Raw genomic sequence first — 24,261 nt, 5'->3', positions numbered from 1 at the left:
CCAACCTTGAATTATTCATAATAGCTTCTGTGTAACCATCAGGAAAAGATTCTTCAGGTCAATGATAAAAATGATGAAACAGCTAAATTTTTGATTTCCATATCCTAGGTTTCTAAGTAGGCTCTAGATATCTCTCAACCCAGTACTAACAAGCATATATTCGGAACCTCAGAATGATATCTACAGGAATCACACTAAACTCCTGAATCAATTAAAGCGTCTGATCATATCTTATCATTTGTAGAGCTTCGCAACGTCTTATAATAGATAACTTTATTGGGGGTAAAATGTATACTACTACTCCGGAGAGAGACTGCTGCTCTGTATCATCTGGTTCATTTGCCTAGAAGACGCTATGACGACCTATACACAGTCTATGAAGCTTATTCAATGAATAGAGGTTACATCTGACGCATTCTCCAGCGGATTCAGACTTGAATTGGCGTCATGTATCTTATTATCGTTACATTGACCCTTCCCCCCCTCCCCCGAGTCTGGATCCAAGTGTAGTAGGAGATGCAATTTGTATGATGGTTCGCGAAAACAGCCCATGAGCACTGAAAGGGGTCCATGATGCCATGAATCCATGAATGTAACACTGTCCGAGATGATTGAGCTGAAAATCGCCCTATATATAGACCCTGCCTAATCGCCGGACAGGCTTTAACATTCAGACTCGACATATCTCACTTTCCCACTCCCTGCGAGAAAGATGAAGCTGCAGGCCCTTTTTTCTGTCTGCCTGATCCTCGGTGCTTCTGCGCAATGGGGAGATCAGTACCGATACTCAGGCATGAACGCCATGCACGAGGATGAGCTTACCGAATGCCACAACGACCGTGCGGAATGCATCATGGACCGAGTCCTGATCCAGCAGGCGGCGGAAACGCTGCAGCAGGAGAAGTCTGCCTGCGAGCAAGCCAAGGATAAATTGCTGCAGACCCAGAAGACCCTAGTCCAGCAGGAGCAGACATGCAGAGCGGACAAGACCAAGGCTGAACAGGAGAAACAAGCCTCCATACAGCGCGAGAAGGCCTGCCGGGCTGAACTGTCCCATCGGCAACAGACCGGCGTGGACGAGCAGAAAGAGCTGGAGGCCGACTTGGCAGAATGTCATAATGACCGCGCCGACTGCGTGGTGGAAAGAACGTTGCTGCAGGGCTCACTCGACGCCTCAGAGACGGAGAAGAACGAATGCCTCGCGCGGGAGCAGACCTGGCTGGCCGACAAAACAAGCCTGGAGGACCAGAGGGACGACGCTATCCGGCGGGAGCACACTTGCCAGCTGGATAATTCGAAGCTTCAACAACAGATACAACTGCTCCAACAACAACAACAACAGAAGGTCCCTTGTGTCCGCACACCCCGCACGGTGACCATCACCAGCACCGGCTACTTCCAGAACGGCGGCTATCTGCCCGAGGATGGCAGTAACCTCGTGGTCTCCTGGCAGTCGGGCAACACGCGAGATGTCTGGGCCATTCATGACGATCTGGGGCCTTTGGGTTATATCAACCCAGCACCAGGAGGCCAGCAGAAGACACGCGTCGTTTCCGTCTGTGGCCGAGTCCACTGCCCGCGAGCCCCCTTTGTGACATTCAACGTTTCCTAGGTTGATGATTCGGATGGTGGAGCTTAGGTTATAGGAAAGAGGATGGTCCTTGTGGTGTGGCTGAGGCTTTCTCCATGATCCAGTCGTTGTATACCTAATTCCAAGGACTACTATCTTATCTTAAGCTTGGATATCATTGAGAAATAGTACTCACCATATGAATACACTCTGTACACAGCTGGTAATCGAGGGGTAGTGAGATTGAGGTAAAAGATGAGATATAGAATAGGGGAACTTGGATGTCTCCAACTTATTTCAGAGCTGTGTCACGGGACTGCTGCGGTCTAACCTCTCGAGGCAGGGGAAAGAACTTGACAGAGTCTTTCAACACTCTACCATGAGACTCGACTTGATAATACTCAGCAAGGTAGTGATCCAGGAAGAGATGATCCTTACCTTACAATAAATCGAAAAGTTCAAGAACCTGGCGTCCATTTTTCATGGTTATCAGCCGTTTGATACTACATCCCTGAGCGAGGGGTGGATACCTAGAAATTGACAAGATTATAGTGAATAGGTGAGTTACTGGCGCTTGGTTTCAAGTTAATATTCGAGTGAAATGATGTTGATCGATTCGTCTCCGAATCATTTCCAGGATTATTATAAATAGACACCTCCCTCCCTCCCTCCTCTTTCTCCTCCCTCGCCCTCTGCCAACGAGTAAGCAACCACCAAGTCTCTGTTTCTTCTTATATATACGACTTTGTTTCATCATAATTATTGTTCTGAACTTTCCATCTTCCCTCATTCTATATGTCTACCATGGTCTAGTTATACTTCGTGGGTTGATCCAACACAGAATAGCGTCATCACGATATCCTTCGTCTGATCATTAACCCATCAACCACTCCCTTTGCCACGCTTGAGCTGCGCTTCATAATCCGCTACACAGGTCATGATCAGAAACTTCAAGCCCACATAACGTCACTGATCCTCAACGAAACGCATATTATTGACCTTCTCTGTCATCCCTCCCATCACCACCTTCCCTCTCTCTCCTCTAGCCACCATATCCCCCCTCTCTGTATCGGCAATTTTATCCCCTTTCTCTGTATCAATCACCTTATCTCTATCAAAGCAAGGATGGACCGCAAAGATAAGGACCACGAGATGTTGGATTGGCAGTCGCAGTATGCGGGCATGCAGGAATCTGACAGTGTTTCTTTTCCCGTGCTTATCCATCCTGAAGACGGGATCCCTTTGGGAAACTAGTCAGGAATGGATGCGGGTGTTAAGACGCGTTTGGTCATCAACCCATCGTCCGCTCCCTTCGCCACGCTTGAGCTGCGCTTCACAATCTGCTGCCTAGGTGGCGATAAAAAACTCCAAACTCACACCGCGTCTCTGATCCTCAATGAAACGCATATTGTTGACCTTAAAGTACAGAAGGTGACAGCCCTCGCTAAGGTATGTAGGACTTCATTCGGAATATTAAATCCCTATGCCCGGTTACATCAGGATCTAGATAGGCTAATGATATTTCTTCCGCCCAGCAGGATCACATGGATGAGGACCTGGACACAGCGCCGGCCACTGGGCCATCTGCCTTGGATATCCTGTTATCGCTCCCCGGGTTCCACGTAGTAGAGGAGACAGATAAAATTCAAGCCCCTGAGTGACTCCGCCTGGACTTTGCGGGTGAAGCCAAGTCTCATGGCTTTGAGAACTCTCAAACGAAAGGAAACTCATTCTGCTCTGTCCCCTAGAGTCTAAAATGACCACTCTCAAGACGCCTCCATGACTGTCATTTCCTTCCAGCTTCTGCTGTAAAGTGGGCTCTAGAGAAGACACTATCCTGTCATACAAAGCTTTCGGGAATGGTACGAGACTGTTTCCAGTTAGATGCAGATGCGTTGTTCACTGAAACAATCCGTGGCATTATCTCTTCTCATTGCTAATGCCTATCTATTGCCGAAGAGGGATGCAGTTCTGGAGACAACAAGAGGTGCAATGATTTCTTCTTGAACTTATTCTCTCAGCACAGCGAGAGTAAAAAAAGGTGGGTGGAAAAATCCTACTTTCAATACTTTCAAGACATGGGATAATGGGTATCAATTTCATTGAAGACAGGAGACTAAGCAATAATAGATGCCACCAAAATCGCTGTTGTCGACCCTCCCGCTTCCTCCTCTTCCACCGCCACCGCGCATACAGCGGCCACGAAAGGCCGCTGTATATTATTGTATCATATAGGAGTGGAAGAATACTAATCAGAGATATAGAGCGAGGTCGGTGTGCCTATTGTGTCCTTTTTATTGGTGGATAATGAGGCTTTCTTCGATAATCAAATTCCCCACTGACAAGTGGGAAACAACATTTGTGACGCCAGGGATGGACATATGACGGTGCCATCAATGGGGCTATTTGTCAAGCTACTATTCTTCCAGCTTAGCATGGAGACCATTTTCCAGAAGTACGATGTCACTCCGCAGGGGCCATGCTGGTGAACAGGTTGTTATCATGGTCTTAGAAGAGGATCAGGCAGAGGCTGAGCTAAGAACTTCAATCTACATCGAGATGGCAGCCTAGCCTATCTGCTTTGAGATTTCCTCGAACAGTGAAAGAAAGAGTGAATGGAGCCTTGCCCTAATGATGGTCATTCTCTGCAACCTACACCCATCTATCTGCTGCATCAAGGTACCTCCAGCAATGGTCGACAGATGGGTCAGTCCCACTTAGGTATTATAGTTGAGACTTGCTGGACCGGTATGTTCTGTTGATGTTATATTATTTATATGACCTCCATAAAAATACAAAATAAGCACAAATCAGCCAAGTCCACTAGAATATATCCTCGGTGTCAGCATCTTCTCGCTCGTCTTGGTCACCTTCCATCACCGTGCCCACAATATTATATTTCCTGCGGTAGCATTCAAACCACTCGTCGAGAATTGTCTGCTCGGCATCCCCTATATCATGACATTCCGCCGTGCAGTCCTTGGGATTGCGCGAGGAACACGCCATCGCATGAGAGGCATCTTTTCCAGCAAAGACTAGACAGAAGAATTAGAAATCGTCGTATATGAGTATTGTACAGTGTCTGTGATATATACCGTGGTAGCATCCACCAGGAGCAAAGGCCGGATTACTGCTCACATCGAAGACAACGCCTTTGATGGCTACCAGGATGGGACGGTTGGGATGGGAGCCTATAGAATCAGCACGACTACCACAACCACAACCTCTCTCTCTCTCTCTTTTTCCGTGTCTTACCGTCTGACTGCGTCAGCTCTTCAAAGCTGATGGGGTCATATCTAGGAGGATCAAGGTTGTTGTTGGGTGTTGGCATGGGATTGTAGGATTGACAGGTTGGCATATCGTAGATTATATAACTACCTAGGTAGTGTTTTAGGAGTAAGTGTAATAAGAAATGCTCTATTATATATCACCAGACAATCAGGTGATAAATCATGAGATCGAGGTAATCTAATTAATACTGCCAGGAAGGTGTTATCATTGGTGACCTTGAGTTAAAGTGCCTGAGGTTAAGGAAGGCATCTAATAAATTTATGTCACCGATCAATTGTGATTGGTCAGCCCTGCAGACTGCAATATCAACCAATCAAGTCCTGTCTTCATCACATGACATTTATGACGCATCCATCATAGATTGCGTGGCACAACCTTATTTTAACACTCCCCAGGAGAACTCTATACACCAATTGACTGGAAGTACCAAGGACATCTATTTACACTCTGTACCCCCGCTGGAAATAAATGAAACACTTTTCCTTCGGTCGACAGGTAAGGAAGCCATTCCCGTCTGGAACAGGCGAAGTCGACAAGGTCTCCCTCCCGAGGATCGACAATCCTGACGTCGAACTCGAGATACGCCACAACAAGCTTCAATTGCTTTTAGGACTACTGATGTCATGATGGCTGTTCGTGTTTTGATTATTCTTGGTGAAATTATTATACTACCTACCACTTAGTATACTATAGTTACCTAGGTAGTGACTATGCTGTTATATAACTGGGTATTTCCGGCAGCCTGAAATTATATGGGTGGTTGGCATGACTCGTACGTTGTGGGGCAATTTGGAAACCTGATCAAATGCATCAATTCATGTTCATTTACTCTATTGCTTATAGTTATATGCAAGTATATCATGTCCTAGAATGTATGAGGGGTAGTCCTATGGTATCTAAACTCGCTAAACTTATATCCATCAATCAGATGATACTAGGTGTATAGCAACTTCTTATAAGAAAAAAGTAAGTTCGATGTATCATGTAGTTATTAATGACTTGCAATGATATCTCACCATGTCTACTGAACTGGAAAAGAAATCACGGAAGGGCTATAATCCACGAGATATGTACATCCTCTATCTAGTGTATTCCTTTGCCAAAAATACACCCACTCCTCAATAGAGTCCAAGGTGTAGTAAGAGCAGTTGGGGTAGGGTTCCAGTCAGTAGGCTGATTTCCTTAGATCAAGAACCGTTTTTGAAAGAAGCTTGATGGGAAATAGGTGTATCCGAGCAACTGATAGTGTCTGGAAGGAAAATCCAGTGAATACCAGCGTGCTCAAGTACCGAAGTAAAGGGGTTGCTTGGTAAGTTTGACTGAGATGTAATGCCTTAGGCAGCATAAATACATCCTGCCTATTTGGGTAAGGACTCTACTGCCTAACTTCACTTCTCTCTCTTTAAAAGTTCCGTTTCTATTCTCTCCTTATAGCTCACCCATCCTGCCTCTGGCTATCTAATTAACTCAGTATCCTACCTTATATTCAATGGTATTACTTGAGAGCATCGTGATAGTGCTAAGTACATGACAGTTGCATAGTGCTCCTTTCATTATTGCTAATATTCACATGATGGGTGTTGTAGAAGGTGTCCCCTATATTTCACTATATCTTTCCAACATTCTCCAGTCTTCCTCTCCTGCTGCCTATAAAGTCGCGGCATCGACTAGGCATCCACAAGAGGCTGGCGTGCAGATCCACTGAAACTCAGCAAGCCAAAGAACACCAGGAACCATACAGTGGACGCTACAACATAGCCGAGAATACACTGTCAACTGCAGCCAACATCCATGATGTTGTTGGGTGGGAATTGGCGTCCGACGTTCAAAAGGGACAATTTTGGACCACCAGGATTCTCTGGAATTTGATCAACGTCAGCGAATTCATGCAAGAAGGCGCCTCTAATACCCCCGGTTTCTCCTCGAGTACCATTCAGTGGTACCAGCCGACTATGAGGGGAAGATCGCGGGGATCTGGAATCATACACACTCATTACTTCCCCAAATCAGAGGAATATGTCCACCAATCGAGGACTATAGGTGGTTGTATTGATAGCTACACTATCCGCAGTTCCCACAGAATCACAAAAGATGCCAAAGAGAAGGGTAGCACGCATCTCAAGAGCTTCAAGGGCTGGACACACAAGTCTGCCAAGACAGTATCGTCTGGCGGTCTATCGATCCTTGTTTAGACACACTCCAATATCAGGCAGCAGGCGGTGAAGGGTAAAAACTTTCCGTGCAAAAACATACTGTCAACGCGGCTCTAGTACTGTTTTTGACTCCCCTTTGCATAGGCCTCGACCTGCTTCTAAAATAGGAGCCGAAGAAGTTCAAGCTCATTACGGAACATGGAAAGGCTCATTGCCACTATCTTTGACTACATCCATGACATAGCGAAGGTTAGGCCTTTCGTTCTGCGCATAGATCTAGAGGTCATTCTTATGCAAATGGGAATTGAGATGATGACATGGATGAATCACTGCGTCGAGACCGAGCAGAAGAAAGATCAGTAGGTTAATTAAATCGTCCATTGATATACTTATAACCATAAGGCTCACATGTAATCTCAGCTATGTCATGCAAGGGCGGCTCGAACACGAGCTTTGGGTCATGATAACTAATCTAGAAGCCCCAAACACCATATCTGGAGACTTGGGGCCATGGCCACCTCGATCACTGTCAACAAAGTGACCATTCCTGCCGAGCGAGACAGTGAGAGGGCATTGAATGTACATAGATGAAAGCAATTCTTGAAATTATCAACCGATCCCTTCTAGGCCTCTACTTGATGTCTCTTTGATCCTGCTGGTATGTTCTTCATAATCATCCTTAATCCTCATCGCTGCTTTCCGCGATGGGTGGTAGAGCAAATGGCCGCGTAGTATCTCCTTGGATCACTGGCCATGCCCATTTCACCAAGATATCCATCATTTCAAAGTACTTGCGCACATCGATACAATTTAGATATCTCTTCCCTGATGGCGGCTGAATGGCAAACTGGCCAAAGTCCAACAGCCGTGAGAATTGAACATGAAGAGTGCCGTCAAAGTAGGCCCATAGCACACGAGCTTTCCCTCGTGGGTCGATGGTGACAATCATGGTCTGTATACATTCTCCATCAGCTTTTGCCTCCAAAGTTGGCCCCTGTAAGTGAACGTACTGGGTACATATGAAAAAGCTTCTTTGGTGCACAGCCCGATTTTAACTCGGGGTCTTTTTTGTCTATATTCCACTTGTGCTGGTAGGCCATCCCGTTCAGAATCCGCATAACCAAAACCAACACCTCGGTGGTTGATGGACAGCCATCGTCGCCGGATTGATCAATCTTCACGGAGCCCAGCCAGTGCCTCTCTTCATGAGTAGGATGCTTCGACCATGCGTCTTTATACCTAGGATACTCTTTTTGACGTATGGACTCATTTCCCCTGCTATGGTATCATCAGTATTCGTTTTTGTTCTTTTTTTTTTTTTGTTTTTTTCTAAGAGCGAATTCAAAGGTCCTCTTACTCAAGTCTATTTTTCTTGCGCAGCAATCTATGCAAGAGCGGAATAGCATTAGCTATGCTGGGGGTTCTGAGACCCTGATTTCAATAGCACTTACTTTCTCTCGTCAACTGAAAGGCACTCTTCACGATAGCGATAATAGGCCCTCTCGAGTTTAGTAGCAAGGCGCCACTCCATGCCTTGCTGAGAGTCCTCCGTCCCGTGCATCCAGTCTTTGAACCCATTATATTTCCCCTGGCATTGAAGGAAGGCATCTCGTGCGTGAGAGTCATGTTTCAGATCAAAGATACTGGAGACACCGGTTCTGGGTAGGAAGTAAGGGAAGACAGTGCTCGAGGTCCGCCCTGAGTTGATATCAAGGGGATTCAGGTGGATCTTGAGGCGTTTTTGTTTCCTTCTGGTGATCAAGCGGCTTTTTGAATTCTCGAGCAAGTGCGCGATGTGGGTGAGCCTCGCGTATCGTTTTTCAAATTCCTGAGAGTAGGCTGCCATGGCGATAGACATATGATTGAGGAATCGGGAGGTGTGAATAGCTCGCAGGTAGTAAGAGCTGCTGCAGCTGGAACCGTGGTTAGGTATTCTACCTTACCAGTGGACTTGTCAATGCCTGGTGTCCATGACATACTGCTTTCTAGGCATCAGTGAGAGGGCAGGGAGAGAATTTCGTCCAGGAATCATTATCCAAAGAGTTTGCCAGCTTGGGCTAGGCCTCTGTTCATGATATCTCTGGCAGTCAAAATGTCTGGAGAAGAAACCTCCTTGTTAATAGATACTAGGAAGTTGCCTAATATCTCTGAGCTGTAGAAAGGACTCTTTGATCAAATATATGTCCACTTTTATGTGCAAGCGGTTAAGCGAGATGACGCTCAGATGAAATGAGAGATAACAACACAAATGGATGGTCTTGTCTATGCATAAGTTTAATTATAACCAATCTATTTATTTCATTTCATTTTACTTCTCTCGTTTCAAGGCCTAGTTCTAATTGACTACTATAATCCTTCCAAAGCTCGCCCGCGCACTATATGGAAGACATCTTGTTATGTAGTGGCGACAGAGGCCTCAAAAGATATACTAGATTCATCATATGGTGAAGATATATCTTTAAGCCGGTGAGGTGTGCCGCGAGCCAGAGAGCAAGGGTGAACCGGCCAGGTATCACTTCAATTCTCCTTACCGGCCATCCACCAGTGCTGTCCGCTTTTATGTGTCTGAGGCTGGGCAGGAAGTTTCAACCTGTCTCGGTCCCCAGGCTTTGAAGCTTGTGAGGGAGCATTTGGGTTACTAGGCGAGGCCGCCAACGAGACCTGACGCCGGGAAAATACCGAAAGATAGTATTCCAGACGGTAGTGATGTATTGCCGCTCGGTTTCGTCTCTAAACGATGCCAGGGAGAAGGGAATTATGTGTGCGGCTTCCAGATCGGCCGTTGTCTTGTCCGGAGGGGAGGTCTTCCATTTCTCTATGTCATAATATCCAGACAAGACACACATATCACCGTCGCGCTCTAAGCAGCGCAATCTCAGCACCGCTTGCGAGTGAGCTATAGACCCGTCGATGAGGGTACTAAGTTGCTCTATGGAGTCTTCAACGCCGATGCGAGGCGACGGGTTGATGACAGTCTTGGCTCCAGCAACCTTTATCGGAGTCAGAAGCCCGTTTTCAATGACCTTTGCCAGTAAGTGTATCTGGGAATCCGTAATGCATTTTAAAATGTCATTGGTGAGGTTCTTCCTGCCTTCAGCCGGGAAGTATTTAAAGGTTTGTCTTAGTAGCTCCGCTGTGTCATCGTGATCGTTTGCGCAGGTATAAGCTTGAAGTCGTACACGGACATCTCCAGGCATTTCCAAAGGCAGTGCCACATTAGTGGCGGTCTCGCTAAGCCCAGACGGACTTCTCGAAAACTTGAGATCCATAGCTGTGAAGTACGTTGAGGGTTCCAGATCCGATCACTTGTTGGAGACGGCGAAGACCTCAACACGATGCTGTGGTTGCACACAACAGCCTGCTGAGCATTATGGATCCCACACACTGCAGATCCACAGAATCCAGAAAGTGGTGGACTGCTATGCTGGTTAATTGTTGAGCAAAAGATGGGAATGTGTTGGGCAATGGGCCGGATCCGGAAGAGAGAATGATGCTGGATGAAGCTAGCCAGGATATTATTTCATGTGGCTCAGAACAAAAGCCTCGCTGAATCAAGTAGCTGTAATCTCCTTTTCGGTTGTGTTTCAGACCCCCCAGAGTGAAATAGATAGGTAGAAACGTCTGATCAGTTTTGAAAAGACGGAGGATGGTGACTGCAGAATACAACGTAGATCTCGGTGAAAGTAGTTGCAGAGCAGGACTGGGGGCGATGATAGCTCATCCAGATGTCTCTCTGGCTTTCTCACGCAGAGTCAGACGTGTGGAGTGAGTAGAAAGAGAGAGTACGCCCTTCAGAAATGTATTCAAGCCTTCTGGTTCTGTGCTCTCGCGATGGTGGATGAGATAAGGGGTGAGATGTTGAAGAAGATGAGGATACGCAATCCTGGAGAGGCCACGAAGCAACTGTGAGGTAGAAGGTGATGTCAGATTGACACGATGATAGGAGGTGAAATGGGAAAGAACGAGGTGCAGTTGCTTTGGGCAGGCAGGCCTGGTACCGGTAGCTTTGTACTAGTCCTAAGGAAGCAACGCAACACTCTAATATCCATGGATGACACTTCTTCCACTTCTTCCACTTCTTCCACTTCTTCCACTTCTTCCACCTCTCAACCCCTCTTCCGCGTATTGGACGTGGCTCAGAAATACACAAACACGCAACTCCGGGACCGCAGCGAGAGTCTGAACCGGAACTGCCCCTCTACAATATCGAGCATCTCTAATCGGTACTTTCCTTGATTGACTATAGGTACGTGCTCAGCCTTTCTTATTCCTCCACTAAGTCTAACCGACCACTGTGACAGCCTTTCTTGACGTTTGATTCTTGTCTCTCCAATATGGCTCATCTGGGACCAAGTCTTTCGGCATCTCGACCAGCTCCCAGCCCCCCCCAGTCTCCAAGAACAAGGCGTCGATTTCTTCGTGACTCCGAGGACTCAGAGGGCGAGATGACCATTGAACAATATATGAACTGCTCTGATCCATACCGCTCAACCAGCCTGACGAGTCCTCTACCTCACCCACTCACGATCGAGCACTCGTCCGAGTTAGCTGAACAGATATTACCATTTAGCAAGGAGATTTACGAAACACTGCAGCTTCACGGGATTTCTTCATGTGTCTGCATGCCAGCCACAGCTACCAAGCCTGAATACCCTGGAGGCACAACTCCAATCAACCTTTTGCAGGTCTCTCTAACTGCCAACGATCCTGCCCCCCCACAACTGGGCCCGGTAAAGGATGACCTCCTAGATCTCCTTCGCCGCCATAGAATCCGCAATGTTCATGTGGAGATTGTCAATGTAGACCTCGCTCTCCGCCCCTCATTATTCTTCATCCCTTCAACTCACCCAATTGTCGTTGCCTACGAACAAGTCAAACATCAAATCCTTGAGCTTCTCAATAAGACAGTCAAAGCAAATTGGCAACTACTGAGTCCGTTCAACGTTGGTCAGCTAGAGGCAAAGGCGCAACCAATGATTGTTATCGCTGTTAAACCTCTGACATCTGCAAATTGGTTTGAACTGCGTGGTCAGATCATCTCCCTGATTTCATCGCACATGCTGGATGGGGTCGTTGAGGTAGAGTTCTTGCCTGGAAATCTATCATTGTTGAATCCTTCGGACAACCCTTCTGCAGTCTCGTTCATCGACCGAATCAATCCCAACATGCTTCCGGAGATGGGTCTCTCAGTTGGCATCAACCAAGACAGCAATGCAGGCACCCTGGGCGGGTTCGTGACGCTGACACGGAATGGAAAGATTCACCGTGGTTTCCTGACCAACTATCATGTTGTGAGACCTTCAGAGACTCACAATCAACCCGACAACTTTCTCGAGCACCTTGATCAGTTCGGTCTCTCCTTTTCCCGGCCCCCGACCCGGATGATCCAGATGGAATCCCTTGCACGTATGGACCGCAACGCAACTCTCACCGAAATTGACGAATCTTTGGAAAGTTCGCATACCACTCAATCTGAGATTTCTTCTGGAGTACAACAACAAGAACTCATCGGGGCAGTACCACCACCTAGAATTCTTCAGATATTAGAACAATGTGAGCTTCAAATCACCGAGCTACTGCAGGCGTTTGAGGTGGTCGAGGACATGCCAATTATCTTGGGCGAAGTACTCCTCACATCGGGCAAGACACTCCTTGGCAATAAAATGATGGACTGGGCCTTCGTGGAGCTTTCAAAAGATGTGGAGGACAAATACTTTCGTCCCAACCAGATGTTTCCTGTTGCTGCCAATATGATGCCACGCCTCTTCCGGCGGGAGCTAGGTAGCCTAGGTGGAGTGATCGCTCCTGGTGGCTCCAAGCTGACCGAATTCGGCTCGCTGGTGGAAGGACAGTACTGTACCAAGCGCGGCCGGACCACGGACATTACTGCTGGAATCTGCAACGGGCCGAAAGCCTTCTGCAACTGGTCTAAGTCACAGCTGGCGAGATATGACCATGACGGAAATCCCATCGACCCTGCGACGGAAAGCACCGAAGAGTTCCTGATTCTGAGTAAGAAGGCCAATCATCCGAGCTTCGAACAGTCGTCATTCACTGCCGACGGTGACTCGGGATCCTTTGTTATGGATCAGTTTGGGACAGTAACCGGTTTGTTATTTGGAAGATTTAAACAAGGATACGCATATGCTGGAGTGGCAAGCAGCATGTCCGATGTGCAAGAGTCCATCAAGCTGAGGGCCGGAGGGTCTGCCTCCCTGGGTCTTCCGGTTTGATGTGCTCGCGTCGTTTTAGTTGATTTCTTTATCCTGTTTTGCTTTTGCGATCGCTAGTGTGGAACAGTTTTGAATGTTGATTCGAGTACGAATTAATCATTCATTGTTGTCAGTTTTTCATGTATCCCACATGCCTAAGGCAATCGCCTTCCATTCTGAGAGACATTCTGAGAGACATTCGGGCAGATAGGAACGCGATACAATATGAGTATTATTAGCATCACTCTTGGCTCAAGTAAAAATCCAGTCTAGTGCCCTATTGTTTCCTTGTCGTTATACTATTCTGTAAGACGGTAGCCAGGAAGGCAATAATTACCCAGGCCGGGGAAGAGAACAGTGTACGAGGACTCCAGCCTTCGAGGCGGCTGACAGTGACGGGCTCACACTTCTTTACCTTGCTCCAAGATTGCTCTACACACGATTCAGGCCGGGGTTATTGATAGATCAGGCATAGAATACTGTCTTTAAAGGCAAGGAGTGGTCTATTTTGTCTATTCTGACTTCAAAGACCAGTTTTACAGAAAGTAACAAGAATAATAAGTTGAAGAATAAAAACTTCCCCCTCCTGGGGTCAGGTGACTGTCAGATGCTGACTCGTGACTTGTGACTCATACGCCTGGAGGAATCGCAATCTTCACTTCCTTATCTCTTGTTCAGCTTCATGTTTATCTGCCTGGGCATCCATCAACCATGAGGTCTGCCGACCATGAATCGATCATCTTGGACGAGATCCCATCTCAGCAATTGAACAATGAACCACCACCCGAAATTGAACAGGCCTCGTTGGCCCCAGCTGACGGAGGCAAGGCTGCCTGGCTAATGCTCGCCTCGTGTTGTCTCATCCAGCTGCCAGTCTGGGGCTTCTCTACGGTGTTTGGAGTCTTTCAAGAATACTACACGACACACAATGTTCTACAAGGAAGCAAGGGAAATCTCGCAACTGTGGGGACTACATCGACCGTATGCAATAAGACTTGATCCAGAGGCATTCAACTTTGTTTAGAAAGACTTTAAATTGATCGTGCAGGGCATTCTATACCTTCTCTCGCCCATCACCTTCACCCTGCTGACCAGGTATCCACGCCTGCAAATGTACTGTGCCCCTGCAGGAGTGATCGTCACAGTGACGGGATCTTTGCTTTCGTCCTTCTCCGACACTGTGTGGCAGTTGATTGCAACGCAGGGCGTCATCTGTGCCATTGGTAATGGCTTACTCTTCAGCCCGTCCTCGCTGTATCTGGATCAATGGTTCGTGCGGCGGAAGGGACTCGCGCTGGGCACGATGTGGGCTGCAAAGAGCATCACTGGTGTTGCCCTGCCGTTTGTGGCCAGTGTTTGTCTCAATAAATTTGGCTCAAGTACGACGTTGAAAGCTTGGACGGTCACACAGTTGCTCACTACCCTTCTGGCGCTTCCCTTCCTCAAGCCACGGATCCCAGTGTCGGCCGCGACCTCGGCCCGACGTCTCGACCTCAGTTTCCTGCGACTGTCCACCTTCTGGATGTTGCAAGCTGGGAATATCATCCAAAGCTTCGGGTACTTTTTGCCGTCGACGTATCTCCCCTCTTACTCGACAACCACCGCAGGACTGCCAGAGACCATGGGAACGATGCTGGTCTCGCTGTTCAATGCCACCTCCGTCTTCGGCGGCATAGCACTGGGTATTCTCTGCGACCGGTTTGCCGTCACCAACATCCTGCTCATCTCCTCTCTCGGGTCGGCGTTGTCGGTCATTCTCCTGTGGGGGATGGCGTCGTCGTCGAATAGTTCGGCCTCTTCTTCTTCCTCATCTCAGGAGAAAGAAGCCCTCGCTCTTCTTGCATTATTCTCTGTTTCCTACGGCTTCTTTGCCGGCGGGTTCAGTTCCACATGGTCTGGGGTGATCATGCAGATCAAGAGGGACTCGGCTTCCCCCTCGTCACTAGAAACAGGATTGGTATTTGGTCTCTTGGCTGGGGGGCGAGGGATTGGCAATGTCATCAGCGGGCCACTCAGCACTGTGCTCCTCCGCCAAGGGGCATTGGCAGGTGCCATCACTGAGTCCCGGGGATCTACCGGGTTCGAGACGCGATATGGGACCTTGATCTTGTTTACCGCTATCACCGCCCTGTTCGGGGCATGGAGCTGGATGTGGCGCACATTTGTAAACAATTGCCTAACGAGATCTCGAGATTCATTCTTGTAATGTGCTGGAGGGGTGAACGATTCTTGATCAGTTCTTAACTTGACATTGATATACCAATTTCTTCCTACGAGATGGTATCTACATAGAAAGAATGTTTGTGGACACTCACGATACACTTTCCAGGGTTCTCTTTCAATAAAGCCAACAGGTTATGAAAATAATCGCCGTTAAATATGCTTTCTTACTTCAGACTTAGGGTTGCTCTACTATTCCAAAAAGGGAACTGTCATGAGTTAGGGCTACTGGTGTCACATGGCAAACCTTCCTCCAAGTCCACCACCTCTTCCACCACCTCTACAACCTCTTTACACTGTTCTTGTACTGTCCTACTTCTTTATGGTTACCATGTTGTACTTTCCTCGAGCTATTGCTACTGATTGACCTGATCCATCATCAGATGAACCGATGCCGATACTGATGAAAACCAACTAAAGGATGCTGGTAGAAGTCGCTAGCAGCGGTTACCACAAAATAGCGAAGTTTATTGCAGAGGCAGATTTAGTATGTACGAAGACATGCTATGCTGAATTGTCAGAGATGGCTTATCGGTCTCCAGATCCACCAATCGGAACCCACGCGTTTCTCATTCCGGTACAGCAATTGGCTGTGTGTACTGTTATGAGGGATATATTCATACAGATTCAACCAATAAAAGTCCGATGGAACAAATGAAACGACCTATTCAATTGCTGCATGAGTGATGCCTGCAAATGCACAGCCCTCATCCTGATATAGCTTCTCCTTCTCCCCCGAAGTTATATGGCAGCGATAGAGGCTGCCTCCAAGGTCGGCCACGTACACCCACTCGCCGGCGGTATCAACAGAGAGCCCGATAGGATCGTGAAAGTTCCGAGACAGCAGGCGAGGAGGAGGCAGGGAAGAAGACACCGATGGGGAGGAGGAGGAGGAGGAGGTGGTGGTACCGGCCAGCCAGTCGTGCAGGTCAAGGGCGTTCAACGAGTTTCCCCACGGCAGTTCCCCGCGATCAGTCCAGTAGAGGATCTCTCGTTTCTCGTCCCAGTGCAGGTCAATTGGCTCCGGTAACTGGTCAGCTAGAACCACGACAGTCTGTTCCGGACAGGCCAGGTCGGCACAGAGCACCTTTCCCGTCACGCCGCGCGGGGGACCCTTTTGAGTCCAGAAGAGCTTGCCGTAGCGCAGCGACAAGGCCACGCCAACACACCAGCGAGTGGCATCTTGGCAGTGCGTTTCGTCTTGCCAGACTCCCGTTTGGATCAGCGTCTCGATGGGATACTCCTCCTCCTCCTCCTCCTCCTCTTTCTTGCCGCTCTCATGGCTCTCGTTGTTCTCCCTGTCTAGAGAACATCGCATGATTCGCATTCCCTCCCGATCAGCCCAGTACAACTGCCCATGCACGTCGTCCACCACTATTTGCTTCGGCGTGTGCAATTGGGCCTCACCTACTCGCACCACGGCACGCACATCACTTCCGTCCGGCCGACACGACCAGATACTCCCATTGTTGGCCCCCAACGTGCCCATGGCCGTCCAGTACACTCGCTGCCGGGCTGTCGAAAAGGCAATTCCATCCGGCAAGGGCTGCTGCGTGACGATAGCAGTGGGTACCACGTCTGGTTCCCCTGTCCCCTGCAAGACGTCGCCACCTAGTTGGAGAATCCGTCCGGATGTCCATGGCTGAGCCAATGTCTTGGACCCAAGATCAACCAGGTAGAGATCTTCGGTTAAGATTTCCCCATTAGTGTCAAGAGGGTTGGTGTGAAGTATGCATGACTTACGTTGTCTCTGTGTCTTTCTTGCGTTATCCATCTGCATGTGAATGTTTCAGCAATGCAACAAGACCAGGAAAGCTGATGGACTCAGGTAGAGATAATCCCATTCTTATACCTGTCCAGATAGCATTTCAAATACTAAAACTATACTAGTAGTTTCTACTTGAATATAGGTGCCCATAGAGTTACGGAGCAACGGGCCACCCCCTAGATTCCTACCAAAGGGAATGTGTGGTGAATAGTTCATATTAGCTTTCTTTAAGTTGCAGAATAGTTGTTCATACTATTTCTATCCCTTTTTGACCCCTTCTACATTCATTTAACTCTAAACTATTATGGTTATAGTAAATATTTCAATATTATAGAATAGTCCTGATATAATGGTGATAGTAAGGCTATCCAGATCAATGAGTGCCTCAGGCTAATAATATAACGAGCCCGATACCCTCGCTACGCGAGGGGGCCCCTACATATCCATCCACCAGCGCTACTGCATGAGATGGTAATGTTGCAGATAAGCAGGCAATGACTGGCTGGGCTATGCAATTCCGGGAAACACCCCGCAGCAAACGAACAGGGGATACGTCCATCATGCAAGTAATCTGGAATCTTTTTCCTTGGACCCGGGAATAGCTGACAGATACGGAGCTGACGAATACATGTCTTGAAAAAGTGGCGTGATAGTTGTTAGAAACTGCTTGGGAAATATATAATATATACGGGTTGTAATACTTCTCGACAGTACCCAGTGATGAGTACTGCTTAATATCTATCTACCTAAGCACCTTATGTGCACTTTTGACGAGGAAGGCTATATAGTAATCATATGGAAGGATAGTGTAGAATCTCTCTAATCATTTCCAACGTTACATTCATCGGGTGAATTCGTGTCGAAGAAAGTCTAATGAGAGATCTATGCTCCTCTCCTTCCTATTCTAGAAACAAATACTGCTGATCCTCGACTCTCGTACACGGACTAAAGTGGCTGACGAAGAGTGATACTTGCAGTAGCTCGACCGGCCGATTTCTTCAGAGATATGCTGCACGAGGGGGGGAAGGGGAGGGGGGTTAGTAATGGCATCCATCTTTGTACTCAATCACCACCATCACAGGGGATCATAGAGGGATAGAGATGCAACTGACCGGGTAGTTTGGATGCTATCGTTGATATTGGCACCCACACCATATAACGAGACTGAACAGGGGTGGACTTGAGATATGAGTAGAAAGGATATAAATTCCGACATTAAACGTAGAAAACAATGCATAAAACCACGGATAACTTACAGACTTGCAGTTCAAGTGGAATAAGAATCAAGAATCATGTCAGCAACAGCTCAAGCCGGGCCCGAGGTACGACGCTCCTTCACAGCCTGATTACCCCATAGCTCATTCATATAGGAACCAGTGGGAGTGGCCATTGTCGGAATGGCCTGCCGTGTTGCAGGCGGGGTGTGCTCGCTAGACGCCCTGTGGGAGATGCTGATGAACAAGACGGACGCCTCGGGGCCCATGCCCTCGGAGCGGCTGGCGACGTACTACGCCCGCCACCCGCGCAACCCGGCGGTGTTGGAGGATACCGTGTCACGGGGATACTTCATCGACGATCTGGACGGCTTCGACGCTCTTTTCTTTGGCATCTCGCCCAAGGAGGCGGAGCAGATGGACCCGCAGCAGCGGCTCTCCCTCGAGGTGGCCTGGGAGGCGCTGGAGAATGCGGGTCTCTCGCCCAAGGCGTTGGCCGGAAGCGACACCTCCGTTTTCTGGGGGGTCACCGCCGATGATTACGGCAAGCTACTCCTCGAGGACCTGCCGGCCATCGACGCCTGGATGGGCATCGGGACCTGTCATTGCGGCGTGCCGAACCGCATCTCCTACCACCTCAACCTGCTGGGTCCCAGCGCGGCCGTGGATGGTGCCTGTGCCTCGTCGCTGATCGCTCTCCACAGCGGAGTGCGCGCCATCCAGGCGGGCGAATCCAAGGTCGCCCTGATAGGCGGCGTGAACGCCGTGTGTGGGCCGGGCTTCACCCGTTCCCTACAGGTTGCTGGCGCCCTCTCGCTCGACGGCCGCTGCTGCTCATTCGACGAGGCTGCTAGCGGATATGGCCGTGCGGACGGCGTGGGAGCCGTCGTCCTCAAGAACCTAGCCGACGCCGTTCACGACCAGGACAATATCCTGGCCGTCGTACGGGGCACTGCGCTTGGCCACGACGGCAGGAAGAATGGGATCATGTCGCCCAACGGGCTGGCTCAGCAGCTGGTAGCCCGTAATGCCCTCCAGGCTGCCGGGATGGCCCCCAGCGACATCGCGTACGTCGAGGCCCACGCCACCTCTACCCCAGTCGGCGACCCCGTCGAGGTTGCCGCCTTGGCTGCTGTCTACGGCGCGGGCCGCACCGCCGAAGATCCGTGCTTGATCGGCTCCATCAAGCCGAATATCGGCCATGTCGAGGCTGGCGCGGGCCTCTTGGGGCTCATCAAGGCAGTCCTCATCCTCAACAAGGGAATTGTACCCCCGCAGGCCAATCTTACCAATCTCAACTCCCGCATCCAATGGGAAGGCAGCGGCCTCGAGGTCGTCCGGGAGCCTACCCCTTGGCCGGTTTCTACCACCCAGCCCCCGTCCGCTGCCATCTGCTCGTACGGGTACGGCGGGGCTGTCTCGCATGCCGTCATCTCACTGCCGGCAAATATGAGCCTTCCCAGCGAGCAGCCGCAGCCACAGGTCCCACTCCTCCTGTTCTCTGCGCCTCAGGAGAAGCGGTTACGGCCCATGGCGCAATCCCTGCTTGAGTGGCTTCAATCCGATGACTCTGACAAAAACAACGACTGGGCCAGTATTTGCACCACCTTGGCCACTCGCCGTTCCCATCATGACTTCCGCGTGGCGTTGATGGTCACGACCAAGGCTGACGCTGTTGAGGCCCTCTCCTCCTTGATCGACGACAGCAGTGACTCCTCTGTTTCCTCTCTGCGTCGGAAGAAGATCCTTATCCAGGATCGGGTGCTACCTGTGGCAGCACGGACTCCGGGCGTGGTCTGGGTTTTCTCCGGCCACGGCGCTCAATGGGCAGATATGGGAAAGTCTCTCCTGGGCGACCCGATCTTCCGTCAGGCCATTGAACCGTTGGACGAAATCGTGCGCCATCAGCTGGAGGGTGCATCGCCAATTGCCTGGCTGACAGAGGGCGACTTTCTCGGCTCCACTGATCGTGTCCAGATCCTCACGGTCATAATGCAGCTGGGCCTTGCCGCTCTCCTCCGCCACCGTGGCATTGTTCCTAGCGCCATCATCGGCCATTCTGTCGGCGAGATCGCTGCTGCGGTCCAGGCTGGGGTTCTCTCCTCCACGCAGGCCGTCTTGCTCGTCACTCGTCGCGCAATCCTCTACCGGCAGGTGATGGGCCAAGGCGCTATGATTCTCGTCAATCGCTCCATGGCTGAGATGCAAGAACGATTCTCGAAGGATCCCTCACGACCATTGACAGTTAGTATCGATGCCTCTCTAGCCTCCTGTGTGGTTTCAGGCACTTGTGAGGCTATCGCCGCGTTCGCCGAGGAATGCAAAGCGGACAGCATCCAGGCTTACTCCGTACAGACCGACATCGCCTTCCACAGTCCCCTCTTGGACCCAATCGCGGCTCCTCTCCGTGAGGCAATTGACCCTCTATTCCCAACCAGCATGCCATCACAGCCGCCGCACACCCGTCTCTACTCAACTTCTCAATTGGATCCGCGCGCTCAAGACCCCCGTGACGCTGATTACTGGGTCAATAACACTGTCGGGCCCGTCTTCCTGACTAGTGCAGTCAAGGCCGCTGCCGAGGATGGCTTCCGTGTCTTTATGGAGGTCTCCAGTCATCCAGTGGTGGGCCATTCCATCCGTGAGACGCTTCTGGAGAGCAATATCAATCCCGCCGCCGTCTTGCCCACCATGCGCCGCGACCAGCCCGCTGAAGAGACTCTACTGCACGCGATGGCAACCCTGCATTGCCACGGCATTGATGTTGACTGGCGGCGGTACCTGACAGGCCCCTGGGCTGTGGAAGTTCCCAATACACCGTGGTTTCATCAAAACATCCGACGTCCACCCCCTCAGGGCTCTTTTTCCTCCTCCTCTTCTACCTCTCTGTCTCCTTCCTCTTCTTCTCTTTCTCTTTCTTCTATGTCTTCAAGCCCCGAACATCGGCAGTACCCGAAGGCGCCTTATTCCCTGTTAGGCCCGGCAACCACGGTAGCCGGCACCAAGGTTATTGTCCACTCAAGCGCGCTCAGTCGGAAAGCAAAGCCATTCCCGGGCGAGCATGTGCTGCTAGGAACGGAGATTCTTCCGGTTTCAATCTTGATTAACACCTTCTGGCACGCTGCCAAATCCTCCTCCGTCCTCGAGGACGTGGTGTTCCGTGTGCCTCTCGAGTTGGACCCGTCGCGCCATGTGCAAGTGGTCGTGGATGACGACCGGATCAAGCTATTGGCTCAGAAGAAGACAAAGACTTCATCGCCGTCGTGGATAACACACACTACTGGACGGTTTGGAGCCGCTCCAACCGCTAATCTGGTGGACAGCATCAACATCACTGCCATCACCGTCTTGTGTGGATCTAAGCTGGCTGATGGATTCTGTGTCAATTACCTGGATCAGGTTGGCCTCTCCTCACGGCCATTTCCATGGGTGGTGGAAGAACAGTATGGGAGCTCAACGCAGATGATTGCCTGCGTCAAGCTAGAGGTGGGAGAAGCAGGGAAAGAGGAAAAAGAACACAAGCCATCCTCCTCCTGGGCTTCCTTGCTGGATGCAGCGATGTCGATTGGGTCGAGCATCTTCCATCTGAGGCCAGAGCTACGGGTGCCTGTACAAATAAAACGCATCACGCGTTTAATAGGTAGCGGCAGCAGTAACACCAACATCGACGATCCCCCACAAGTTGGTTGGGTATACGTGCGCCGAGATCCATCGCCAGACAGCACAACCTGCCACATTCAAATCGCCGACGAGACTGGCCAGCTGCTGGTCATTCTGGACGCGGTGCAGTACGCCGAGGTGGAGGAGAATACGAATGACGTTGAACATCTGGTTCATCGTATCTGCTGGCCGCCGGTGCTGCCGGCCGAAACACCGCTCGCCATCGAGCAGCTGATCCTCGTCTCTCCCAATCTCGAAGTCACCAACGCGTATATCGCAAGCCTGTCGGAGGAGAGGTTCTCCGTTCTTCACTGTAAATCTCCAAACGACTTGCAAGCCCAACTGGCGCCACGTCGACCGGGGAAGGGCACGGCGGTGGTGTACGTGCCTAACGTGAGGAAGGAGGAATTACTGCCTGAGATGCTGTGGTCCGCGGCCAATCGGGTCTGCTGGGAGCTGCTGGGTATTCTTCAAGACGTGCTAGAAGCCTCACCAGCGGCCAAGATCTTTGTACTGGTGTCTGGTGTCGTTGCAGCTACGGCAGCCCCTGCTCTCACCCTCTCTCCGCTGCTAGGGCTGAGCCGGATCCTGGCCGGCGAGTATCCCGACACGTTTGGCGGCTTGATCGATGTAGACGGATTGCGGTCAGGCGCCTTTCCACTCCCCACCGTCAAATATGTACAGGGCGCGGACATCATCTTGCTGCGCGACGGGGTGCCACGCACCGCTCGGCTACGGCCCCTAGCCGGGCTATCAGAGCGCCCTTGCTCGCTTCTACCCCAGGCTGAGGGGACTTATATCATCACGGGCGGGCTAGGCGCACTGGGGATTGCCACAGCCGAGTTTCTAGTGGAGGAAGGAGCACGGCGCTTGGTGCTAATTTCACGCCGGGCGCTGCCTCCTCGCCAATCATGGCCGCTGGGTGATGTACCTGGCAGCGTCTCTAGCGACGTGCTGGCCAAAATTCAGGGTCTCGAACGGCGAGGTGTCTCCGTGCATGTGTTAGCGCTGGACATGGCAGCCGATGATGCTGCTGCGCAGCTGAAATGCCAACTGAAGCAGCTGGCCCTGCCTACCGTACGAGGGGTTGTACACGCCGCCGGAGTGGTTGAGAATCAGTTAGCGCAACGGGCAACCCCCGAGGCGTTTGAGCGTGTCATGGCGCCCAAGATCCGCGGGGCGTTGGCTCTTCACTCAGTGTTCCCCCCCGGCACGCTCGACTTCCTCGTACTTTTCTCCTCGGCCGGCCACCTGTTCGGCTATCCCGGCCAGAGTTCCTATGGGGCAGCTAACACCTTCCTTGAGGCATTGGCAACCTATCGCCGCCAGACGCCGGGAGATAACTCTGTGGCACTTGCCTGGACCGCTTGGCGTGAGATGGGGATGAGCGTCAGCACGGGCTTCATGGCGGCTGAGCTGGAGAGCAAAGCCCTTCGAGACATGTCACCTGCAGAAGCCTTCGCTGCCTGGGTATATATCGGCCAGCATGATATTGGCAACGCAGCCATAATTCGCAGCCGGCCACTTGCTGAAGATGAGCCCCTCTCTACCCCTCTCCTCAGCGATGTTATCGTACGTCGTCGTCGTCATCATCAAGTATCTTCGAGAGGACAGGGAGAAGGAGGTGGTGGTGACGGTGGCAATAAGGACTTCCCAGCAGAAGGTCTGCAACTTCCCCCTTCAGGCCCGGAGCTGATGGAATGGCTGGAGACGCAAATCCGGACCTGCGTGGCGGAGGTGCTGGGGTATGATCTTGCCAGCGTCGACACAAAGACTGCCCTAGTAGACATGGGTCTGGACTCGGTGATGACGATCGGTCTTCGCCATCAGTTTCAGCAGACCTTCCAGATCAACACGCCGGCTGCTCTCACCTGGAGCCATCCCACCGTGACTGAGCTGGTGGGATGGTTTGCTGAACGGCTCTCGGGGTAGGGTCGATCAAGGGGCTGTCGAAGGGGCTTTGAAGCTTTCTGTGACAGTTTTTCCATGTCTGTTTGATGAAAAGGATTAATCTGAGTCAAGGAGAAGAAGATGGATTCTACTCACCGAAACGTTGGGAGGTTTAAGTAGGTGCACTAAGCTAAGCCCATTTGGGAAGGAGGTCAATATTGTCTGCCTCTATATAAAAAACACAACTCCAGAGATTGAAATATCGAGCAGTAGTGATTTACCA

General features: G+C 50.4%; 10 protein-coding genes across 10 annotated transcripts; 6 read left to right on the top strand and 4 right to left on the bottom strand.

The window, feature by feature from the left end:
* Positions 1-712: 712 nt before the first annotated feature.
* On the top strand, positions 713-1,612 carry ASPZODRAFT_26711 (hypothetical protein; the record flags this gene model as incomplete). The annotated part of the gene is made up of 1 exon (XM_022728061.1): positions 713-1,612. The coding sequence occupies one exon, from the start codon at positions 713-715 to the stop codon at positions 1,610-1,612; it is 900 nt and encodes a 299-aa protein (XP_022579867.1).
* Positions 1,613-4,215: 2,603 nt separating this feature from the next.
* Positions 4,216-4,901, bottom strand: ASPZODRAFT_26709 (hypothetical protein; the record flags this gene model as incomplete). Its single annotated transcript, XM_022728060.1, has 3 exons — positions 4,216-4,605; positions 4,666-4,761; positions 4,826-4,901. 3 exons carry the CDS (start codon positions 4,899-4,901, stop codon positions 4,394-4,396), a joined length of 384 nt encoding a protein of 127 aa, XP_022579866.1. The 3' UTR covers positions 4,216-4,393.
* Positions 4,902-5,878: 977 nt separating this feature from the next.
* ASPZODRAFT_143989 (hypothetical protein) lies at positions 5,879-7,053 on the top strand (the record flags this gene model as incomplete). Its single annotated transcript, XM_022724971.1, has 3 exons — positions 5,879-5,931; positions 6,087-6,170; positions 6,492-7,053. The coding sequence occupies 3 exons, from the start codon at positions 5,879-5,881 to the stop codon at positions 7,051-7,053; spliced, it is 699 nt and encodes a 232-aa protein (XP_022579865.1).
* Positions 7,054-7,122: 69 nt separating this feature from the next.
* Positions 7,123-7,716, top strand: ASPZODRAFT_577004 (hypothetical protein). Its single transcript, XM_022728701.1, has 2 exons — positions 7,123-7,373; positions 7,435-7,716. Exons 1-2 carry the CDS (start codon positions 7,213-7,215, stop codon positions 7,553-7,555), a joined length of 282 nt encoding a protein of 93 aa, XP_022579864.1. The 5' UTR covers positions 7,123-7,212; the 3' UTR covers positions 7,556-7,716.
* On the bottom strand, positions 7,378-9,046 carry ASPZODRAFT_2109743 (hypothetical protein; the record flags this gene model as incomplete). Its single annotated transcript, XM_022727729.1, has 5 exons — positions 7,378-7,966; positions 8,025-8,289; positions 8,372-8,398; positions 8,466-8,927; positions 8,994-9,046. The coding sequence occupies 5 exons, from the start codon at positions 9,044-9,046 to the stop codon at positions 7,694-7,696; spliced, it is 1,080 nt and encodes a 359-aa protein (XP_022579863.1). The 3' UTR covers positions 7,378-7,693.
* A 553-nt stretch (positions 9,047-9,599) lies between these two features.
* Positions 9,600-10,283, bottom strand: ASPZODRAFT_143987 (hypothetical protein; the record flags this gene model as incomplete). The annotated part of the gene is made up of 1 exon (XM_022724970.1): positions 9,600-10,283. One exon carries the CDS (start codon positions 10,281-10,283, stop codon positions 9,600-9,602), a length of 684 nt encoding a protein of 227 aa, XP_022579862.1.
* A 1,285-nt stretch (positions 10,284-11,568) lies between these two features.
* Positions 11,569-13,744, top strand: ASPZODRAFT_133998 (hypothetical protein). Its single transcript, XM_022723406.1, has 2 exons — positions 11,569-12,021; positions 12,109-13,744. Exons 1-2 carry the CDS (start codon positions 11,637-11,639, stop codon positions 13,245-13,247), a joined length of 1,524 nt encoding a protein of 507 aa, XP_022579861.1. The 5' UTR covers positions 11,569-11,636; the 3' UTR covers positions 13,248-13,744.
* A 158-nt stretch (positions 13,745-13,902) lies between these two features.
* Positions 13,903-15,538, top strand: ASPZODRAFT_133997 (hypothetical protein). The gene has a single exon (XM_022723405.1). The coding sequence runs from the start codon at positions 14,338-14,340 to the stop codon at positions 15,430-15,432; it is 1,095 nt and encodes a 364-aa protein (XP_022579860.1). The 5' UTR covers positions 13,903-14,337; the 3' UTR covers positions 15,433-15,538.
* A 572-nt stretch (positions 15,539-16,110) lies between these two features.
* On the bottom strand, positions 16,111-17,420 carry ASPZODRAFT_160231 (hypothetical protein; the record flags this gene model as incomplete). Its single annotated transcript, XM_022726459.1, has 2 exons — positions 17,190-17,420; positions 16,111-17,033 (listed from the first exon to the last, which is right to left on the bottom strand). The coding sequence occupies exons 1-2, from the start codon at positions 17,224-17,226 to the stop codon at positions 16,111-16,113; spliced, it is 960 nt and encodes a 319-aa protein (XP_022579859.1). The 5' UTR covers positions 17,227-17,420.
* Positions 17,421-18,045: 625 nt separating this feature from the next.
* ASPZODRAFT_160229 (hypothetical protein) lies at positions 18,046-24,223 on the top strand. The gene is made up of 3 exons (XM_022726458.1): positions 18,046-18,536; positions 18,592-22,057; positions 22,082-24,223. The coding sequence occupies exons 1-3, from the start codon at positions 18,446-18,448 to the stop codon at positions 24,018-24,020; spliced, it is 5,496 nt and encodes a 1,831-aa protein (XP_022579858.1). The 5' UTR covers positions 18,046-18,445; the 3' UTR covers positions 24,021-24,223.
* Positions 24,224-24,261: the final 38 nt, after the last annotated feature.

Source organism: Penicilliopsis zonata (assembly GCF_001890105.1).
Source record: "Penicilliopsis zonata CBS 506.65 unplaced genomic scaffold ASPZOscaffold_11, whole genome shotgun sequence".
Lineage (NCBI taxonomy): Eukaryota > Fungi > Ascomycota > Eurotiomycetes > Eurotiales > Aspergillaceae > Penicilliopsis > Penicilliopsis zonata.
Note: the sequence above shows the minus strand (reverse complement) of the source record. Positions and strands in the feature narration are given on the sequence as shown.

Excerpts from the sequence above, each read along its gene's own strand:
- ASPZODRAFT_160229 (XM_022726458.1), top strand. The coding sequence starts at position 18,446 with ATGCATAAAACCACGGATAACTTACAGACTTGCAGTTCAAGTGGAATA. Across the intron at positions 18,537-18,591 it reads CAGCTCAAGCCGGGCCCGAG|TGGGAGTGGCCATTGTCGGA; the intron begins GTACGACGCTCC and ends TATAGGAACCAG. Across the intron at positions 22,058-22,081 it reads GTACAAATAAAACGCATCAC|TAACACCAACATCGACGATC; the intron begins GCGTTTAATAGG and ends TAGCGGCAGCAG.
- ASPZODRAFT_133997 (XM_022723405.1), top strand. The coding sequence starts at position 14,338 with ATGTACTGTGCCCCTGCAGGAGTGATCGTCACAGTGACGGGATCTTTG.
- ASPZODRAFT_577004 (XM_022728701.1), top strand. The coding sequence starts at position 7,213 with ATGGAAAGGCTCATTGCCACTATCTTTGACTACATCCATGACATAGCG. Across the intron at positions 7,374-7,434 it reads ACCGAGCAGAAGAAAGATCA|CTATGTCATGCAAGGGCGGC; the intron begins GTAGGTTAATTA and ends ATGTAATCTCAG.
- ASPZODRAFT_133998 (XM_022723406.1), top strand. The coding sequence starts at position 11,637 with ATGCCAGCCACAGCTACCAAGCCTGAATACCCTGGAGGCACAACTCCA. Across the intron at positions 12,022-12,108 it reads TGTTAAACCTCTGACATCTG|GAAATCTATCATTGTTGAAT; the intron begins CAAATTGGTTTG and ends AGTTCTTGCCTG.